Source organism: Vanellus vanellus (genome assembly GCF_965231255.1).
Source record: "Vanellus vanellus genome assembly, chromosome: 5".
Classification (NCBI taxonomy): domain Eukaryota; kingdom Metazoa; phylum Chordata; class Aves; order Charadriiformes; family Charadriidae; genus Vanellus; species Vanellus vanellus.
This window is the reverse complement of record NC_138910.1, coordinates 70410525-70426057: the sequence shown is the minus strand read 5'-3', so window position 1 is coordinate 70426057 and position 15533 is coordinate 70410525. Positions and strand designations below refer to the sequence as shown.

Sequence of the window (15533 nt, the reverse complement as noted above, 5' to 3'; positions counted from 1 at the left end):
TAGAATGCCAGAATCATAGAATGGTTTGGGTTGGAAGGGACCTCAAAGATCATCTAATTCCAACCTCCCTGCTACGGGCAGGGACACCTTCCACTACACCGGGTTACTCAAAGCCCCATCCAGCCTGGCCTTGGCAAGTCCAGGAGATGAGGCTTTTGCATCTGCTGAGCCACCCCATGGAGCACCCAGTCTCCTCCCTCACCGCACTTTGCTCCAGCATCTCGGGCTGTGCTTGGAGCAGCGCCTGTGGGTGGGGACCCTCCATCCATGTTGCAGAGAGGGGCAGGCACCAGCCTGGCCATCCCCGGCATCCAGCACAGCCAGGAGGAGGAGATGCCGAGAGCATCTCTGCCCCAAGTCCAGCTGGGTGTCCCCACCCCCCTCCAGCAGGCAGGAGTCCTGCTGCCCTCTCCTCCTGCCGCCATCCTTTCCTCCTTCCTCTGAGGAAGCACCGGCGTTGGAGCCTGCAATTTACTGGGCTCCTGTGGGGACCCACCTCCCATTCCCCTTCACACCCACAAAGCTCTGGAGAAGGGGTCCTAAGCCACCAACTTCTGCAGGAGCTTGTCGCCGTCACCTTGTCCCCGAGCCAGGCCAGGGGTCCCGTGCCAGACCTGGAGCAAGGGGGCAACTTGCATCCTCCCTGCACTTCACCGGTGCCCCAGCCCTGACTTTATTTTGCATGGCGACTTTCAGGCGAGCTGTAAAACACTCGGACGAGTTAAATAATACACGACAGTGTACGGTATAAATTACAGGAAGCCAGCGGTGGAGCGACATTGTATGCTGAATAAATTAAAGGCTGCGTGACTTACAGGCGAGATTGATCTCCTGCCGAGCATTTTGTTTAGTGACGTGCTTGTCATAAGGGAGAGCTAATTACAGGCGCGGAGGTGCGCAGCTCTGACACTGGGGAGTACGGGGCAAACTGGGCTCCGAATGTCAGCGGGGTCCCCCCACATCCAGGATTTGCTCTTTCCGATGCTGGCCACGTGCCAAGGCCCTGTTAGCTGGGTGCCGGCCGCGTTCTCGGGGCCATCCAGCTCCATCGCATCCCAGGGATAAGGACTATGCTGCCGTGGGGAGCTGCCGGGGTCTGAAAGTGGGTGCCCCGGCTTGGGGGACAGAGCCGGCCGGCGGCTCACGGGGAGGTGGAGGTGACCCAACCCGAGCCTATTCCCGACGGAGCAGAGCCATGCGGGAGCAATCCTTTACTCCTGTGGCTGGTTGGAGCCGGCACTGCCTCCCTCATCCCCGAGCCCTAGCGCTGCTCACGTGGTGACACGGACCCCGCCAGTGCTGGGGGGACCCGGGGCCACCTGAGCAACGGAGCTGAGAGCCGTGGGGCTGATTTGGGGGCTGAACAGTATGAAAAGGCACATTCTTGCCCGAAATCAGGTAGGGATCTCGTAATAGCAGGATACTGCTATGAGCCACCAAGAGAGGGGAGAGGCTTCTTGAGGGCACGGTTTGGGCTGGATAATTTGGGGGAAGATGTGCTTTACCCATGGGACTGCGGGAGTCGGGTGAGAGTCTTGGGTGCAGCTGGGTGCCCGGTTTGCCGACTTTAACCGCCAAACTCAGGAGGAAGTTTGGAGGCTCGTCCCGCTGGGCTCTTCCTGCAGAGCAGGGACGGCTCCCGCGTGGCGTCACCTCTGCCAGGAGGTCTGTCCCCACCAGCCCGGAAGCGATGCCGAGCAGGCGGCATGTGGCCAGCGAGGCGGCCAGAGGCCATGCTTGGGAGCGGGCTGGCCGGCGGGATGCGCTCCCCTCCGGCTCGGCGGCTGTCTGTCACTCGGCGGGATTATGAGTAGTGAGCGTAATGCATCGGCGTATGAATAGGGTTGTCTGGCTGATGGTGATGTATCGTTTTTCATTACTGCCTCTCAAGCCCTCCCTGCTCCACGTGTGGAAATTCTATTTATTCCCTAATTTGTAAAAATTCCCTCCTTATCTGATACCAATCAGGGAGGGGTAATTGGCTCTCCAGGGCTAGCGGCTGGGGTCCTGATGAAGAGATATGTGTGTCTGCTCCGGCTGTCCAGGCACCCTGCCCTGCTGCACCAGCGACACGGGCCACAATTAATAATGATTTGCAAATGGCAGACAAGCAATAACGCAGAAAGATGTCCAGCCAGCCTCCTGCCCGCCCCTTAATTTCCTTCTGTAATATAAATGGCACGGGAACAAAAATCCAGCGCTATAAATTCTGAAATTAGTTATTCACCGTAATAAATGGTTCCCTTTTTGGTGTGCGGTCCCCCCCCATCCTTCTCCCCCGACACCCCCCACACGCACACCCCTTCCACCCCTCCCACCCCCTTCGCCCGCTACCTACTTCATTTGAGTCCTAATATGCAAATGCTGTAATTTAACGGGATGGTGAAGTTGATTTTCATGTTAACTTAATTACTTTGATTTATGAAGGGCTGGGATGCAGACACGGCTCCATCCTTACCCACCTCCCACCCTCGCCCCTCTGCGGTCCCTCTGCCCCGACGCCTCTCTTCCCCTTTCTTCCCTTTTCCCACTCCTCCCTTCCTCTTCTTCCCCAAGTTTAGTGTTTTATTAGCTGCCTTTAAGTGGACATAAGTCCTCGCGACAATCGCATGATGCGGAGGACAAATTCCCCGTCCTGCCTTGTTTAATCGTGCCTGGATAATGGATGTATAATTGACTCATTTGAATGCTTTTGCCTACAGGAGTGCAGAGCATTAAATGTTTGATTGCCTTAATTTCCAAACAGATCATTATCCCCTTCTTACCCGCTCTTAATAAACACTTTATGAGGATTTTTTTTGTAAAGGAAAAAAAATCTCCACTCCTCGTACTTCTCTGAAGTGATAAACTCTAATTAAGTCTAATATTTAAAAATATGGTAATGGTGACTTGTTTGAATAAGTGGCCTGCATTTCCATAATTTCATTATTACGTAAAACACGCTAATTATTTGAAGTGTGCTTATTACTAAAAGAGAAATCTCCTTCTAATAAAGATGAAATTGGCTTTTTTCCCCTGTATTGCCGTGCACGCGGCTCCCCTTCCCTCCCGGCCGGTGAGTGGCTGTGGCCGGGAACGGGGCCGTGGCAGCGCTCGCTTTGTTTGCCCGGGGATGCTGCCGGCCTGCGAGGATGCGTGGGGACAGTCACAGGGGCTGGAGGGCAAACTGAGGGCTCTGTGCACCCTGTGCCACCCTCGGCCCCAGCAGAGCTGATGCCCTTCAGGCTCCAGGAGCTGTTGGGGATGGTGCGAGAGAGCTCAGCCCCAGGTGACCGTCCCCTCCAGCTGGGACGCCCCTCATCTTGGGGTCCCCCCGCACGGCATCGCCTGTGCCAGGCCATCGGGCAGCCTGCAGGGCTGGCGGGTGTCTCGGCAGCCGGGTGTCTTATGCTGATGTGTCCCCAGCCACCCAGATACGGTCATCCTTCTTCCAGTCCCCAGCGCAGGGGACAGGAGGAAGCGGCTCGTCCCCCATGGGGTGATGGTGGCCAGCCCAGGCGGGAGGAAGCAGGTGCCCGGGGTGGCAGGTTGAATGCCGGGACGGGTCCCCTCCACAGCGCTCGTGTGCCCGGCTGCTTCCCTGGGGACACCCGGCGGTGTCACCTCCCCGCAGAGCTGGGAACTGCCAGCAGAGATGGGCCCTCCCCGCTCCAGCATCCCCGCTTGGGTGAGCCAGATTTGGAGGCTTCACTGACACCGGGGTGCCAGGGGTAAGGACAGGCATCCCGTCCCCCCGGGACAGGGACAGCAACAGGTGGGGGGAGGAGGAGTATTAATTGTGTCCAAACCCCCTCCAGAGCCCGTGCGGGCGCTCTGTGGTGGGGCAGGCAGGGGAGGCACTGGGATGAAGTCAATATAAAACTAATTTTCTTTTCTTCGTGAAGAAATGAGGTGTGTGGCAGTAACGTAATTGCAGATAATGAGGTAAGTTATTCTTAATATTCTGCGCATCGCTGTCAGCTCCACCTAATATACCTGCCGGCTGTGCGGGGCACGCGGCGCCCCTCGCCCCGCGCGCAGAATTATGAGGCCATTCGTTTGGGAGCCGCCCGGCAGGACCGTCCCTGGTATCCCCATGGCTCCCTTTGGGCTGGCCGCACTCTGCTCTGCCGTGTCCTTGTCACCGCTGTGGCGGGGTATCCCGGTGTCCCCACCTTCCCCAGCACCGCTGAGTGCTGGATCCCTCAGGATGCTTATGGCCAAGGTCGCCCCAAGACCGAAGTGGGTCCTCTCGTCCCCAAATCAGGTGGACACCTGGTCCCTGCAGGGGGGTGGCCGCTGCCCGTGGGGCAGGGGTGTCCGCAGCCACTGCCTCCCAGTGCGGCACAGATGATGGGACAAGTGTCAGTGCCCCCTTCCCTGGGCCAGGGGCGCCATGGGAGCACACAAAGGTCAGAAGCAGTCACATTTCTCTGGGTGACCCCAGCGCAGGGCTGTCCCGGGGCTGCTGCCAAGCTGAGCACGGCCCAGGCGCCAGCTGAATGGGACATGTCGTGGTGGGGACGGATGCAGACCAGACACAGCTCCCTCCCGGCTGCGGCACAGACAGGGCAAGCGGCCACGGCAGCTTGGCTCCACGTGCCAGGCGAGCGCCATCACTCCTTGCCTGTGATGGCTCTGTCCCCTCCTGGGGATGTGCCCACTCAGGGGGAGCAGTACCGCCCGCCGGGGGGGGCGCAGCACCCAGCGCTCCCCTTTGCGATTGCCGGGGACGCCGGCAGCAGTGCCGGGCTGCGTGGGGACTGTGCAGCTCCCGCCGGTCACAAGGCCACCTGCTGTCACCCGGGGCCGGCAGCGGAGAGACGAAGGGTGGCGGTGGCCGGGCGGCCCTGTTTCCGCTTTGCAGGGAGCTGTTATACAAAGGCAGCAGTGATATTATTCATTAACAGTAATCTGCCATTAGAACATTGACAAATGGCCCCTCATCGCCTGAGCATCAGTTCTTGTACAGCCCATAAAGCATGGGGACAGTTTAAATATGGACCTGCTCAGCTCGGGCTGGGGGTGATCCGTCTTCCCGGCCGTAGCACAGGTGCGGCGGGGCTGCCTCCAAATGAGCACATTTAGGGGGGCCCTGCGCTCCCCCAGTCACCCACAGCCCGCCCGGGCGGCTGCCGGGATTAAAAAGCTCGCTCCTTGCACCGTAAGCGTCTCAGCCCAGCGCACGGCGGTCGCGGCGGCGCTGGGCCCTCCGAGCCCCCGTTGGCGGTGGCGTCCGGGCGGTGTGGTCCCGCGGGGAGGCCGGAGAGGTGGCGGCAGTGCCGTCAGGGCAGCGCGCGTGGGGACGCGGCCCCTTCCCTTCTCCCTGGTGCCTGGGGTGGGTGCGGAGGTGATGCTCGTCCCGAGTGAGCATCCTGGCGGCCCATTCCCACGGCGCGGCCGCATCGTGCCCAGGCTGCGGGCCAGCCTCTTGCTGCCAAAATCCTTGAGCTCGTCCTGGTTTCGCAGGGGTACCGCTTTGCAGCAGCCGGAGGGAGGTCACACGCCGGGTGGAGAGCCCAGAGCCGCGGGCTGAGGGGCTTCTGCCTCCGTCCTGGCAGAGGAGCGCGGTGGGAATGTCTGTCCCCCTCGAGGACAAGGGCAGCCAGCGATGCTGAATGGTGGCAAACTCCAGCCCTAATTAAAAGACGGGTCCTGCCGCCCTGTATGTGTGCACGTGCTGCTGTCCCTGGCTGTCACCGCGGCCAAGAGCTTGGCAAGATGCGGAGAGGGCCGGGACGTGGGTGTCGAGGCGGTGCAGCGTCGCACTGGGAAATGCTGAAACACCGGGTAGAAGGGTTAAAACCCTTCGGGGCTAAGCCAGCCGGGGCGAGGGGACATTGGGGGGGCACATCACCCCCACTGCGCAGGCAGCCTGGCCAAGGATGGTCCTGGAGGCAGCTGGGACCCACTTCCTCGGGGCAAGCTCGACCCCGGCCGTCCCGGGTGGATGTGGGGGGACGCGGGGCGATGCTCGGAAGCAGCACGACAAGGCGAGGGGCAGGGAGGCAGGGCAGAGCCGCCGCTCCGTTTGCAGGAGGCAGGATAACCCCAGGCTGACCCCTTTCACACACACCGCACAACACCCCTAAATCAATTGCATCTTATTATTACAATATCAATATACAATATTCCTACAATAACACCATTGATTTTCTACTCAGAGGCTGCACCTAAGTCTGTTTTAAAGAGGAGGGAGTTAATAGTGCCCTCATTAAAAATCTATAGATTACCCCCCACCCCCAAAAAAGAAAAAGCAGTTTATATTCATTAGGGCTATTGAATATAAAGTAATATGTTTGTGTAGGACATTGGAGTAATGTGATAATCCGTCCGCATATCAGGGAGAAATCCACTTAGCAACCCTGTCAGCTTGACAAGAAAAATGTGCCCATAAAGTCGGGAATACATTGAGGGAGCGAGCGCGAGGAGAGCGGGGGCGCGCGTGCGTGCGCGCCTGTGCGGCACCCGCAGAGCTGTGCCGGCCGTCGGCGCGGGGCCACCTTCGCCCCGTCCCCCGGCTCAGGCTTGGGGACACAGGCGGGCACCCCGACGGCCCCAGGAGGTGTCTGGGACCGGGGCAAGCCAGGTGCGCTGGGATTGGGATCGTGGGGGGCTCCGCACCCTGCCAGCCTCCGTGGCCCCAGGCAGGGTCACCCTGATGGGACGGGGCTGGTGGGTGCCCGCCGGGTGCTGGGGCAGCCCCGCCGTGGCTGTGTGCCCCCACCGGGGAGAGCCGGGCCGGGGGGCGCAGGGTGGGCAGGGCTGCCTGGGACCCCGCTCGTCCCCTGCCCTGTGGTCACCTTTGCGATGGATTAAGCACTGTAAGAGCTGCAAAGCAATCCCGTTCGCACTCTCTTAGGCTGTCAATTGCCATTTTTGTAACAGAAATTCCTTTCACAAGGTAACGACGGCCAGATTTAGAGGATTTCATATTGCTAATAATTCCCCAAACAGCCATCTGACTGTGTTGTTTTAAAAGCCGCTTAGTTTTTTGCTTTGGAGTTTATGAAAATCTCCCACTCTAATATCCCGAGAGCCAGCCTATAATTGTGTTATTAAATCAATCGGAGCGGATTACATTGTAAAATCAATAGATGGCTGTAATTGCATATTAGAAAGTTGTTCTGCTGTTGTTGATTTTTTTTTACATGGATAATTATAATAAGCGTGTTTACCTTAGTGCTGATTTGGAATGAGTCTCACTAAATGACTTATGACGAGCCGCTTGGCGCTCCCGCTGCCAGGGGGCCGTGGCATCGTTTGGGATGACGAGGACGGTGCTGCCGGCACGGGCTTGCGTGTGGCACCGACCCACCGGCTTTGCAGAGCCCAGGGCAGCTCCCAGCGCTGCCACCCAGCGCGAGAGCACATCGGGGCTTTGGGGTGATGGCTGGTGGGGTTTAGGAAGCAGCTGACAGCCCCGGAGGGTCTCCCCAAGGGACCAGCTTGGGGGTCCCAGGAGGGGCCGTGGGGTCTTGCTGCCAGTTTGGCCGCTCCCCAGATCTCCGCACCGTTCCCCTTTCAGCAATATGGAGCGATAGCCACGTCCTGGTGGCCCACACCGGCCTGGGGCGATGCTGTGGGCAGGGAGGTGGGCAGTGGGATGCGTGGGAGCAGGGAAGGGCAGCGGCCGGGGCTGTGCTCTCGGATCCAGGCCGCCCGCCTGATGCAGCTCAGAGCCCAGGATTTGCTTTGCTGTTACTTTTTTGGGGGACCAGGCCCGGGCTGGCCGTGGGGTGGGGGCACTTTGGCTGCAGACGGTTGCACTCCCCCTGCCTCGGTTTCCCCAGCTTTTGAGCCACCATTTCCCCGTTAGGTCCCACTGGAAGCTGGCTCCGGTGCTGGTTTCCCAGGGGCTCAGCTGGGCGGGGGGTGGGATGGATGGAGCAGGGGGTCCTGAGGACAGTGAGGGGCTTGCTTGAGTGGGAACAAGTGGGAGCTGGCGCTGTGGCTTGGCCGGGCAGGACTCCCGTCATCTCCAGGGCCCTTCCAGAGCCATCGGTGTCATCTCAGCCAGCAGAGGGGACAGAGGCACAGAGAGACGGGCTCGTCTCTGCCCCCACGCCGGCTGGCGGGGCTGGGGACACCTCTTCTTCACTGGGGCCCAGAGCCCTTCCCCGGGCTGGCACACCAGTGAGGGGAAGAGGTGCCATGAGAGGGGCTGGGAGGGGACACTCAGGAGGCACATGGCTCTGATGGGGGACGTTACCTCTCCCGCTGCCGGCCATCAGCTGGGAAGGTCCCCGGTGGCTCAGGGCAGTCCCGGAGGGAGCTGCGCACAGGGGAAAGCCCCCCGTGCCTCTGACCGACGCTGGGGGATGGGGGACGGCTTTGCCACCGGGTCACCGGGCACAGCGGGGCTGGGCAGGGCCGCTGGTCTGGCGGGGAGCGGCAAGGCGACATGGCAGCCCCGTCCCTGCGGGCAGGCGCTGGCAGCGGGGCAGTGCTGCCCCTCCGCGCGGGGCCCTCCATCCGGCACGCGGCACTGTCAGCAGGCAGCCTGCTGTCTCCTAGACAGTGAAATATGGCCACAATTAGCCCGGATACAGTTCAATTATGATAAACAGCGTTTGCACCCTTTAAGCCGTGATTAAAAGGCCTCCTCCCGTTGATAGAGAGACCTAATTTCACATTATTATCGCTGTAGCTTGATTATAAAGCACTCCCTGGATTTACAGTTGGGAGATGGATGTGGAGGCTTCTTTATCATTTACACATCAGTAATGATGCAGCCTTCCTTCCACCACAACATCCATCCAGCGGCGGCGGGGAGAGGGGGGGCCCTGCCTGCGCGCCCCCCCTCCCCCTCGTGCCGGGGCACCCTCTCCCCATGTCAGCCGGGCCCCGCTGCCACACGCAAGTGGGCAAAGTCACCCTTACGGTAACAGCTTGATAAATGGGCGGGCGGTAATGAAATGGAGACATCAAGGCGTGGGGCGAGGAAGAAAGAGTGGTAATCGGAACGAGTGGAGCTGTCCCGAAACGGAGGGGAGCGGGAAGAAGGATCGCCTCTGCGCCGTGTGCTGTCAAGGGAGAAATTACACATTTACTCTTGCTTTTTCTTAAGGAGACGGCCCTCATAGATCAAAACATGGATTTACAAGCCAATTTTCAACATGAAATATAGACACCAGGAATCAATTTAAGCCCAGCTTCTATTTTAGCAAACGGTGCCTGCGTTTAGTCCCAGGTAAATAACACCAGCCGGAGCCTTCCCCCTCCCCGGCTCGCCGCCCCGCCACCGCTCGCTCTGGCGGCCGCGGTACTGCCGGATGGCCCCTGGCACCCGCTTCGACCGCGGTCCCACGCTGGGGACGGCTGCGGCTCGTCGGCCCGGCCAGCCGCTGCCTGCCAGCCTGGGGCCAGCGGGCACGGAGCAGCACCGGGGGCTGGCTCCGGCGGGGATGGGGACGACCCCAAATGGCGGTGGCAAGCAGAGGGAGCCAGGTGCCACACAGCCCCTGCCTGAGGAAGGCGAGGGGAAGGAGAGGACCCTGCTTGGCTGGTGGAGGGCAGCTCTGGCACCACCTGCTATCCCCATCCTGGTGTGGGGACAGCACCTTCGGTGGCCAGTGCCACCAAGGGAGAGCGGTGCTGGAAGAGGAGGCTGGGGTGACCAGCACTGGGCCTGTAGGGAAGCAGCCTCTGGCCAAGAGCTGGGGGCCAGTGTGGGTCCAGCTTATGGGAACACTGCGTTCCCCCTCCACCGGCTCTCCATGGGCTGTGGGGCAAGCGCCGGCCTGGTGGAGCCAGGGATGTGGCAGCCTGGGCAATGCCACTGCTCCAAGACAGCCTCCGGGTTCTGGGCATGGATCCATCCCAGTGCAGAGTGGGGCCATACCGGGATGCAGGTGGTCAGTTCCGGGGAGCCAGAGGACCCCACGCGCACCCCACACTGCTCCGAGGCACTTGGGACTGGTGGGGACACAGGGGCTGCACAGTGGGGGACTCGGAGCTTGTTCCAACAGCTCCCAGTCGGATCGTGGCTCTAACCCGGCATCTCTGTGTTCTCTCTGCAGACGACTGTAAGAACATCGCCAACATCATGAAGACACTGGCCCATAGAGGCTTCATCTTCAAGCAGACCTCCAAACCCTTTTGATCCCCAAGGCAAGCCAGGCAAGGGCTGCATGTGCCCGGCGCCGGCGAGGCGGGGAGGACGGGCTCCAGCATTAAAATAAAACGGCAACCGAGGCCAGAGGAACCGACACAAAAAATCTCAATTTCAGCTGTTAACTCCAGTAGAGGTTGTATATATGGGAAGGCAAATCTGTGTAGACCTGATGTGACTCCCTCTCTGGGCTGCTCCGGACATTATGCCATGCTAGCGGACAGCCGCGTAGGGCGCTTGCACCACATTTTAGACTCGTAGTTTGTTCTTTTTCTTTGGCTCCCGATTTCCGTCCCTCCCTCCATATCCCACCCCGTCCTCCCTCTCCCGCCCCGTAGCCAGAGCATCCCCCATCTCCTTCCTCCCCGGCATGGGCCGTCCCCGCCTTCCCTTCTTCTTTCTTTTCTCTGGTTTTATGTTTTCAGGCCTCGACGGCTGCTGCAGCGAGGTCGGCGCGTGCCCGTGCCCGGGCTGCGCTGACGGAGGCTCAGCAGCGTCAAGACGGCCCCTCGCCCTCCCCGCCAGCCCCCCTCGCCTCTCCCCCGAGCGCCTTTTCCCCTTTTTGAGTCAACACTAATCCCTCTCTGACTCCTGTATGTGACAAACGCGATCCGTCTCTTTATGTTCAAGGTGAAGTGCCTGTATTCTCCGCTGCAGAGCCCCTGGCAGCCCCACCGCGGGCTGCGGGGCCCCGGAGGGCTCCCTTCAGTGGGGCAGGGGGCCCGGCGGGCGGGCGGGCGGCAGGAGGGAGGTGACAGTGTCCGCACGGAGCCGCGTCCCATCCCATCCCATCCCCGTCCCCTCTGCTCGTGCCTCTTGCGGGGCTGGGTGGGATGCCCAGCCCTGCCCCGGCCCCGCCGACCGATTCCAGCTCCACCAGGGCCAGGCCCGCCACGGCACCGCGTCCATTGCCGGCGGTGGACGTGCCAGCGCGCGCTGGCCCCCCTCCGGCCCACAGGTACCCGAGCAGGGGAGCTGCAAATTGCCCCAGGCCCCTGACCCCGCTCCCCTCCGACCCCGTCCGGCCTCCCTCGGTTCCCGAGCTGAGGCTTGGCACCCCCCACCCGACGTGCCCACAGTCCCCACGGGCCATGCCGTGCCGTGCCCCTCGCAGGTCCCCACGGACGCTCAGCAGCAGCTGGCTTGTTGCCTGAGAGAGTTGCCGAGCACATCCCCTCCGGCTGGGTGGGCTCCCGGCCGGCCAGGGCAGGTTGGGGGCGGGTGGGGGGGGAGGCAGCCATGGGGCAGGCTGAGGGCGCGCGTCTCCCCCCCGGTGTCACCCAGGCCCGGGGCCCTGCTGAATGGAGCCCTCGTCCGGGCGCTGACCTGCAGGGAGGCTGCAGCCCCGGGCCCGTGCGTGCATGGCCTGGAGCGAAGCCGGTGACGGCAGCCAGAAGGGCAATACAGGCACTGAACTTGGCGGTACATGACTGCATGGTGTGTGGTGTTCCAGTTAAACCAACCGATAATGCAAACCCAGCATTTTCATTGTCTAGTTATTCCAATCCTTGCTGTAAATGTGCCACATGAATAAAGTTTGGGGGTAAAGGAGCCCGGGCTGTGCCCATGCATATGCGAGTGTGTGCGGGGGAGGGGGCAGAGGTGGGGGTGTGCCGCCCGGGTACGTGGGAGCGGGGTGCCCCACCAGTGGGGCTGCCCTCACTGAGGTATGGCACCCCAGCATGTCCCTGCTCCCCCAAAAGGCAAACTTTTTTGGCTGTGAAAGGGAGGTCCGGGTTCCCTGCTGCTGGGAGCATTGTCCCGCTCTCCAGCGTGGGCACCGCGGGTGGGCCCAGCAGTCTCACCCAGCCTCCTGCCCGGTGCAGGGTGACAGCCACCACCATGTCCCACCGGCATCTGTCATCCCACTCTGCAGCCCAGCATGCTCTATCTGCACAGCCGCTACCGCACTTAGAGCATCTCCAGTACAGGCTGGAGCCAGCGTGGCTCTGCGCAGGGCACGGGGACACCCACTCTGTCCCCAGCAGCAGAGCCAGTGTGAGCACAGCACCATCACATGCAGGAACCATAGCGAGCCGTGCAGGAAACATCACCACGTCCACGTGCCCAAGGGACCTCTGCCTAGTGCCACAGTGTCGCTGGGTGACAGGGATGCAGCCATCCAGCTGGCACGGAGCAGGCAGCTCCCAGAGGGAAGGGGCAGCCCCAGCCCACTTGCTCCATGCAAAGGTCACGGGGTGTTTAATGGCTCCCTCTGTGCAGCCCCTGATCAGCTTTATTGACCTATTTTCGATGGAGTCGTCTAATTAGTTTTCTATGAAAACTAAGAACTTGGCCTTTGCCCTTTACTCCTGCAGGCGAGAATGTGACTCAGAGGACGTTGTCACGGCAGATCGATCGGCAGTTACACTTGAAAGGCAGCGTGGAGGGGACATGGGGTGGGCAGGCGGGCAGTGGCCCAGAGCAGGGCATGCAGCCGTGGCCACCCATGCCCATGGTGGCCACAGAGGTAGTACACAAAGCCAGACTCTCATCGCTGGCATCAGTGATGCTTCAGCCCCTCCAAGGCCCTACAAAACATGGGACACAGGGACCAGGGGCCCTCTCACTGCAGACTGAAGCCAGAGGTGTCCGCCTGCCCTGGGCAGGGCAGCAGGAGGAGGAACTGGGCCTGACAGCGAGTGCTGGGGACAACAGGAGTGTTTCGTGGCAGGGGAAACCCCTCACCCAGGCAAGGCAGTGCTTGCAGGTGTGGGGCACGCAAGAGCCGTTGGAGGAGAGCAGCTACAGCAGGGCCAGGCACGTGGGATGCTGGAGGGAGCTCCACAGCCTGGCGCAAGCAGCGCTGCAGCAGCCTGGAGCAAGGCAGCAGGGGCTGCAGCATCCCCCACTGCAGCCCCGTGACCGAGGCGGACGAGCTCAGGGAGAGCCACCGGCAGCCAGGGCTCCCAGTACAGCACCCAGCCTGCCCAGTGGGGAGGCAAGCTGGCTTGCACTGCCTCCTCCTGCTCCGCATAGGCTCGCCAGGGCTAATGACAACTCTGCTCCACTACAAGTGATGGGTTCTGTATTTACAGGGACGCTCACGAAAATCTGGCATGTAAAAAAAAAAAAAAAAAAAGAAAAAAAAAAAGAAAAAGAAAAAGAAACAACCCAAAACCACCAGAACAAACCACAGCTAGCAATGGCAGCCATGGGACAGCCATGGATGGAGCAGCGGCTATCAGTGCAGGCCCGAGGCCATCCTCCAGCACCGGCTGCACGTGCCTGAAAACTGCACCACTCCGGAGGGCAGATGGGGCTGTGATGCCGGGCAAGGGATGGCTCCCGCTGTTCTCTGGAGCGCTGCAGCATTTGCCCCAGCAAGGCCCCTGTCCTGCCCCAGCTGTCCCTGGAGGCTCCGGGAGGGGACAGCAGTGACCCTGCACACAGCTCTGCACCTCCTCCTTGCCCAGCACAGAGTGCTCATGGCTTCTTCACCTTCTTGACAGAGGAGGAGCTGGAGGACGACTCCCTTCGCTTTCTCTGCTCCAAGATGGAGACAGGAAACAAAAGAAAAACCAGGGTCAGCAGGTGGGAGCGCTCAGGTCACACAGAAAACACAACTGCCTGTCCCAGAGCCGGCCACAGGGCTCCAGCATCACACCCAGCAGTGCCCAATGGACCACGCTGCCAACTGCCCAGCTGAAGGCAGAGCCAGACCCTTGTATGATGGATAGGAGGGATAGAGCTAACGCAGCAATGCAGGGGATGTCACCTCCCTGAAAGGGACAGGGGCTTTGGGATAATCATGTTTGCAGTGGAGGGTCTGGGAGTGGGCAGGAGAAAGGGGCTGAGCTCTGCAACAACCCAGTGGCCCCAGAAGCCCTGACCAAGCAAGCTGGCACGCAGTAAGCCCTAAGGAGCAGGGCCTTGAGAGAGGGGCAGAGCAGCTCTGCGCTACGGCCAGCTGTGCCAAGGATGCTCAGCATGAGACAGAGCAGAGCCTGGAAATGCTCCTCCACCATCTAGACCTGCTGTGAAGTGGCCCAGTGGCAGAGCAGGAGGCTGACAGAGAACCACAGCTCCTCAAAAACCCCACCTCTTTTCTGGGCAGCGCACACCGATACGCCTGAGTGAGACTGGTGGGCTCCGGTGAGCCTCACCCTTCACAGATCAGGTTTCAGGGATGAATCTGGCCATCGGAAAGATGGGGCCATTCGCACCAAATGGGGACTGTGACCCTAGCCATGTCACTGCATTGCAGTGAGACTCGGTGCCAGGTGCCGCACAGATGCTATGGCCAAGACCGCAGCAGGTTCAGCACCCAAAGCTGGGCTCTGTGCCCAGGCACGCCAGAGCCACCAGGTACCCCATAGGCTGGGTTCCACAGGTACACGCAGTGCCAGAGCCCTGGGGTCCCGCCGCAGAGCGTGAGATCGGGTCTACATAGCACAAAGCACCACAGGCAGCAGCAGAGGCACTGCAGGAGACGCTGCACACGCATGGGGACTGCGGCCAGGTACCCGCCGTGCCCAGCCCTGCAGCCATCCCCTGTCCCCAAGGGCCTGCAGAGCCACTGCCCCGGCCAGCAAGCACCCAGGGGATGGACACGGCAGCACTGACACTCTCCAAAATGAGCCAGGCCTGCCCGTCCCCCGGCTCCTCCAGCCCGTCCAGTCCCGCAAGCGTGTGCTCCCGGCAGCAGCGTGCGTGGTGGGAGGCCCCACTGCCTCCCCCGGTGGGAAGGCAGCCCCCAGTTCCCACTGGGTGCTGGGCAGACGGCAAACAGAGCATGGAATTTGCACGGCTAAAAGTTAAATACAACACACACACGGATTTCGTCAGAGGCCCTGGCACGGCTGCCTTGGCGGGATCCGATTAACAGGGAAATAAAAGGGCCAGAGAACCCACACAGCAGTGTGAACAGATGCCCTATAAAAATCAAATACATGGTAATCAAGGGGACCAAAAGGTACATTTTAAAAAACAAAAACCCACCCTGGAAACAAAGGAGCTAGGCTTTGTGGCTTTCCTGGGAGGGCTGCGGAATTAATGGGGAAGAGCACATGTGTTTGATAATCTTTATATGGCAAAAGACCCATCTTTCAAATATGTCACAAATTCATATTAATCACCTTCCTATTGCCTTCTGTGGCGCAGCTATTCCAGTTGCCTTGGGCAAAATTGGGAACTGTCTGGTTAAAAAAAATGTTTTACATTATAATTTACAAGAGCCTACAAGTCTAGTTTCTTTTAATGGAAAGAACGATTAAAAAAAAAAAAGAGGAATATATATACACCCTGGTATATACACACTATATATATATTAAAATATATATATATATAAAAGACAGATATTGTAACTCCATCTGGAAAGAGAGAATGTTTGATCTTAACAATGTAACTTCTAGCTTTCAAACAGGCTCAGAAAACAAGAAGTCAGCAGGAGTTCAGATAAAGGAAGCTTAAAAGTCAAATAATTCTGACTCTGAACCCG

At 60.0% G+C, this 15533-nt stretch overlaps 3 protein-coding genes across 4 annotated transcripts in view; 1 reads left to right on the top strand and 2 right to left on the bottom strand.

The window, feature by feature from the left end:
* ERI3 (ERI1 exoribonuclease family member 3) overlaps positions 1 to 11637 on the top strand; it is a 137821-nt gene extending 126184 nt beyond the window's left edge. For both annotated transcript variants that reach the window (XM_082484114.1, XM_082484115.1), the window contains exon 8: positions 10002 to 11637. In XM_082484114.1, coding sequence (XP_082340240.1) covers positions 10002 to 10084 — 83 coding nt within the window. In that variant the 3' untranslated portion in view covers positions 10085 to 11637. The remainder of the gene's footprint in view (positions 1 to 10001) is intronic.
* The window catches only part of RPS8 (ribosomal protein S8), a 530873-nt gene that overhangs the window by 430661 nt on the left and 84679 nt on the right, over positions 1 to 15533 (bottom strand). The gene's annotated exons all lie outside the window — the stretch shown is intronic.
* DMAP1 (DNA methyltransferase 1 associated protein 1) overlaps positions 13178 to 15533 on the bottom strand; it is a 34267-nt gene continuing 31911 nt past the window's right edge. Inside the window, exon 11 of the mRNA XM_082484402.1 lies at positions 13178 to 13579. Coding sequence (XP_082340528.1) covers positions 13520 to 13579 — 60 coding nt within the window. The 3' untranslated portion in view covers positions 13178 to 13519. The remainder of the gene's footprint in view (positions 13580 to 15533) is intronic.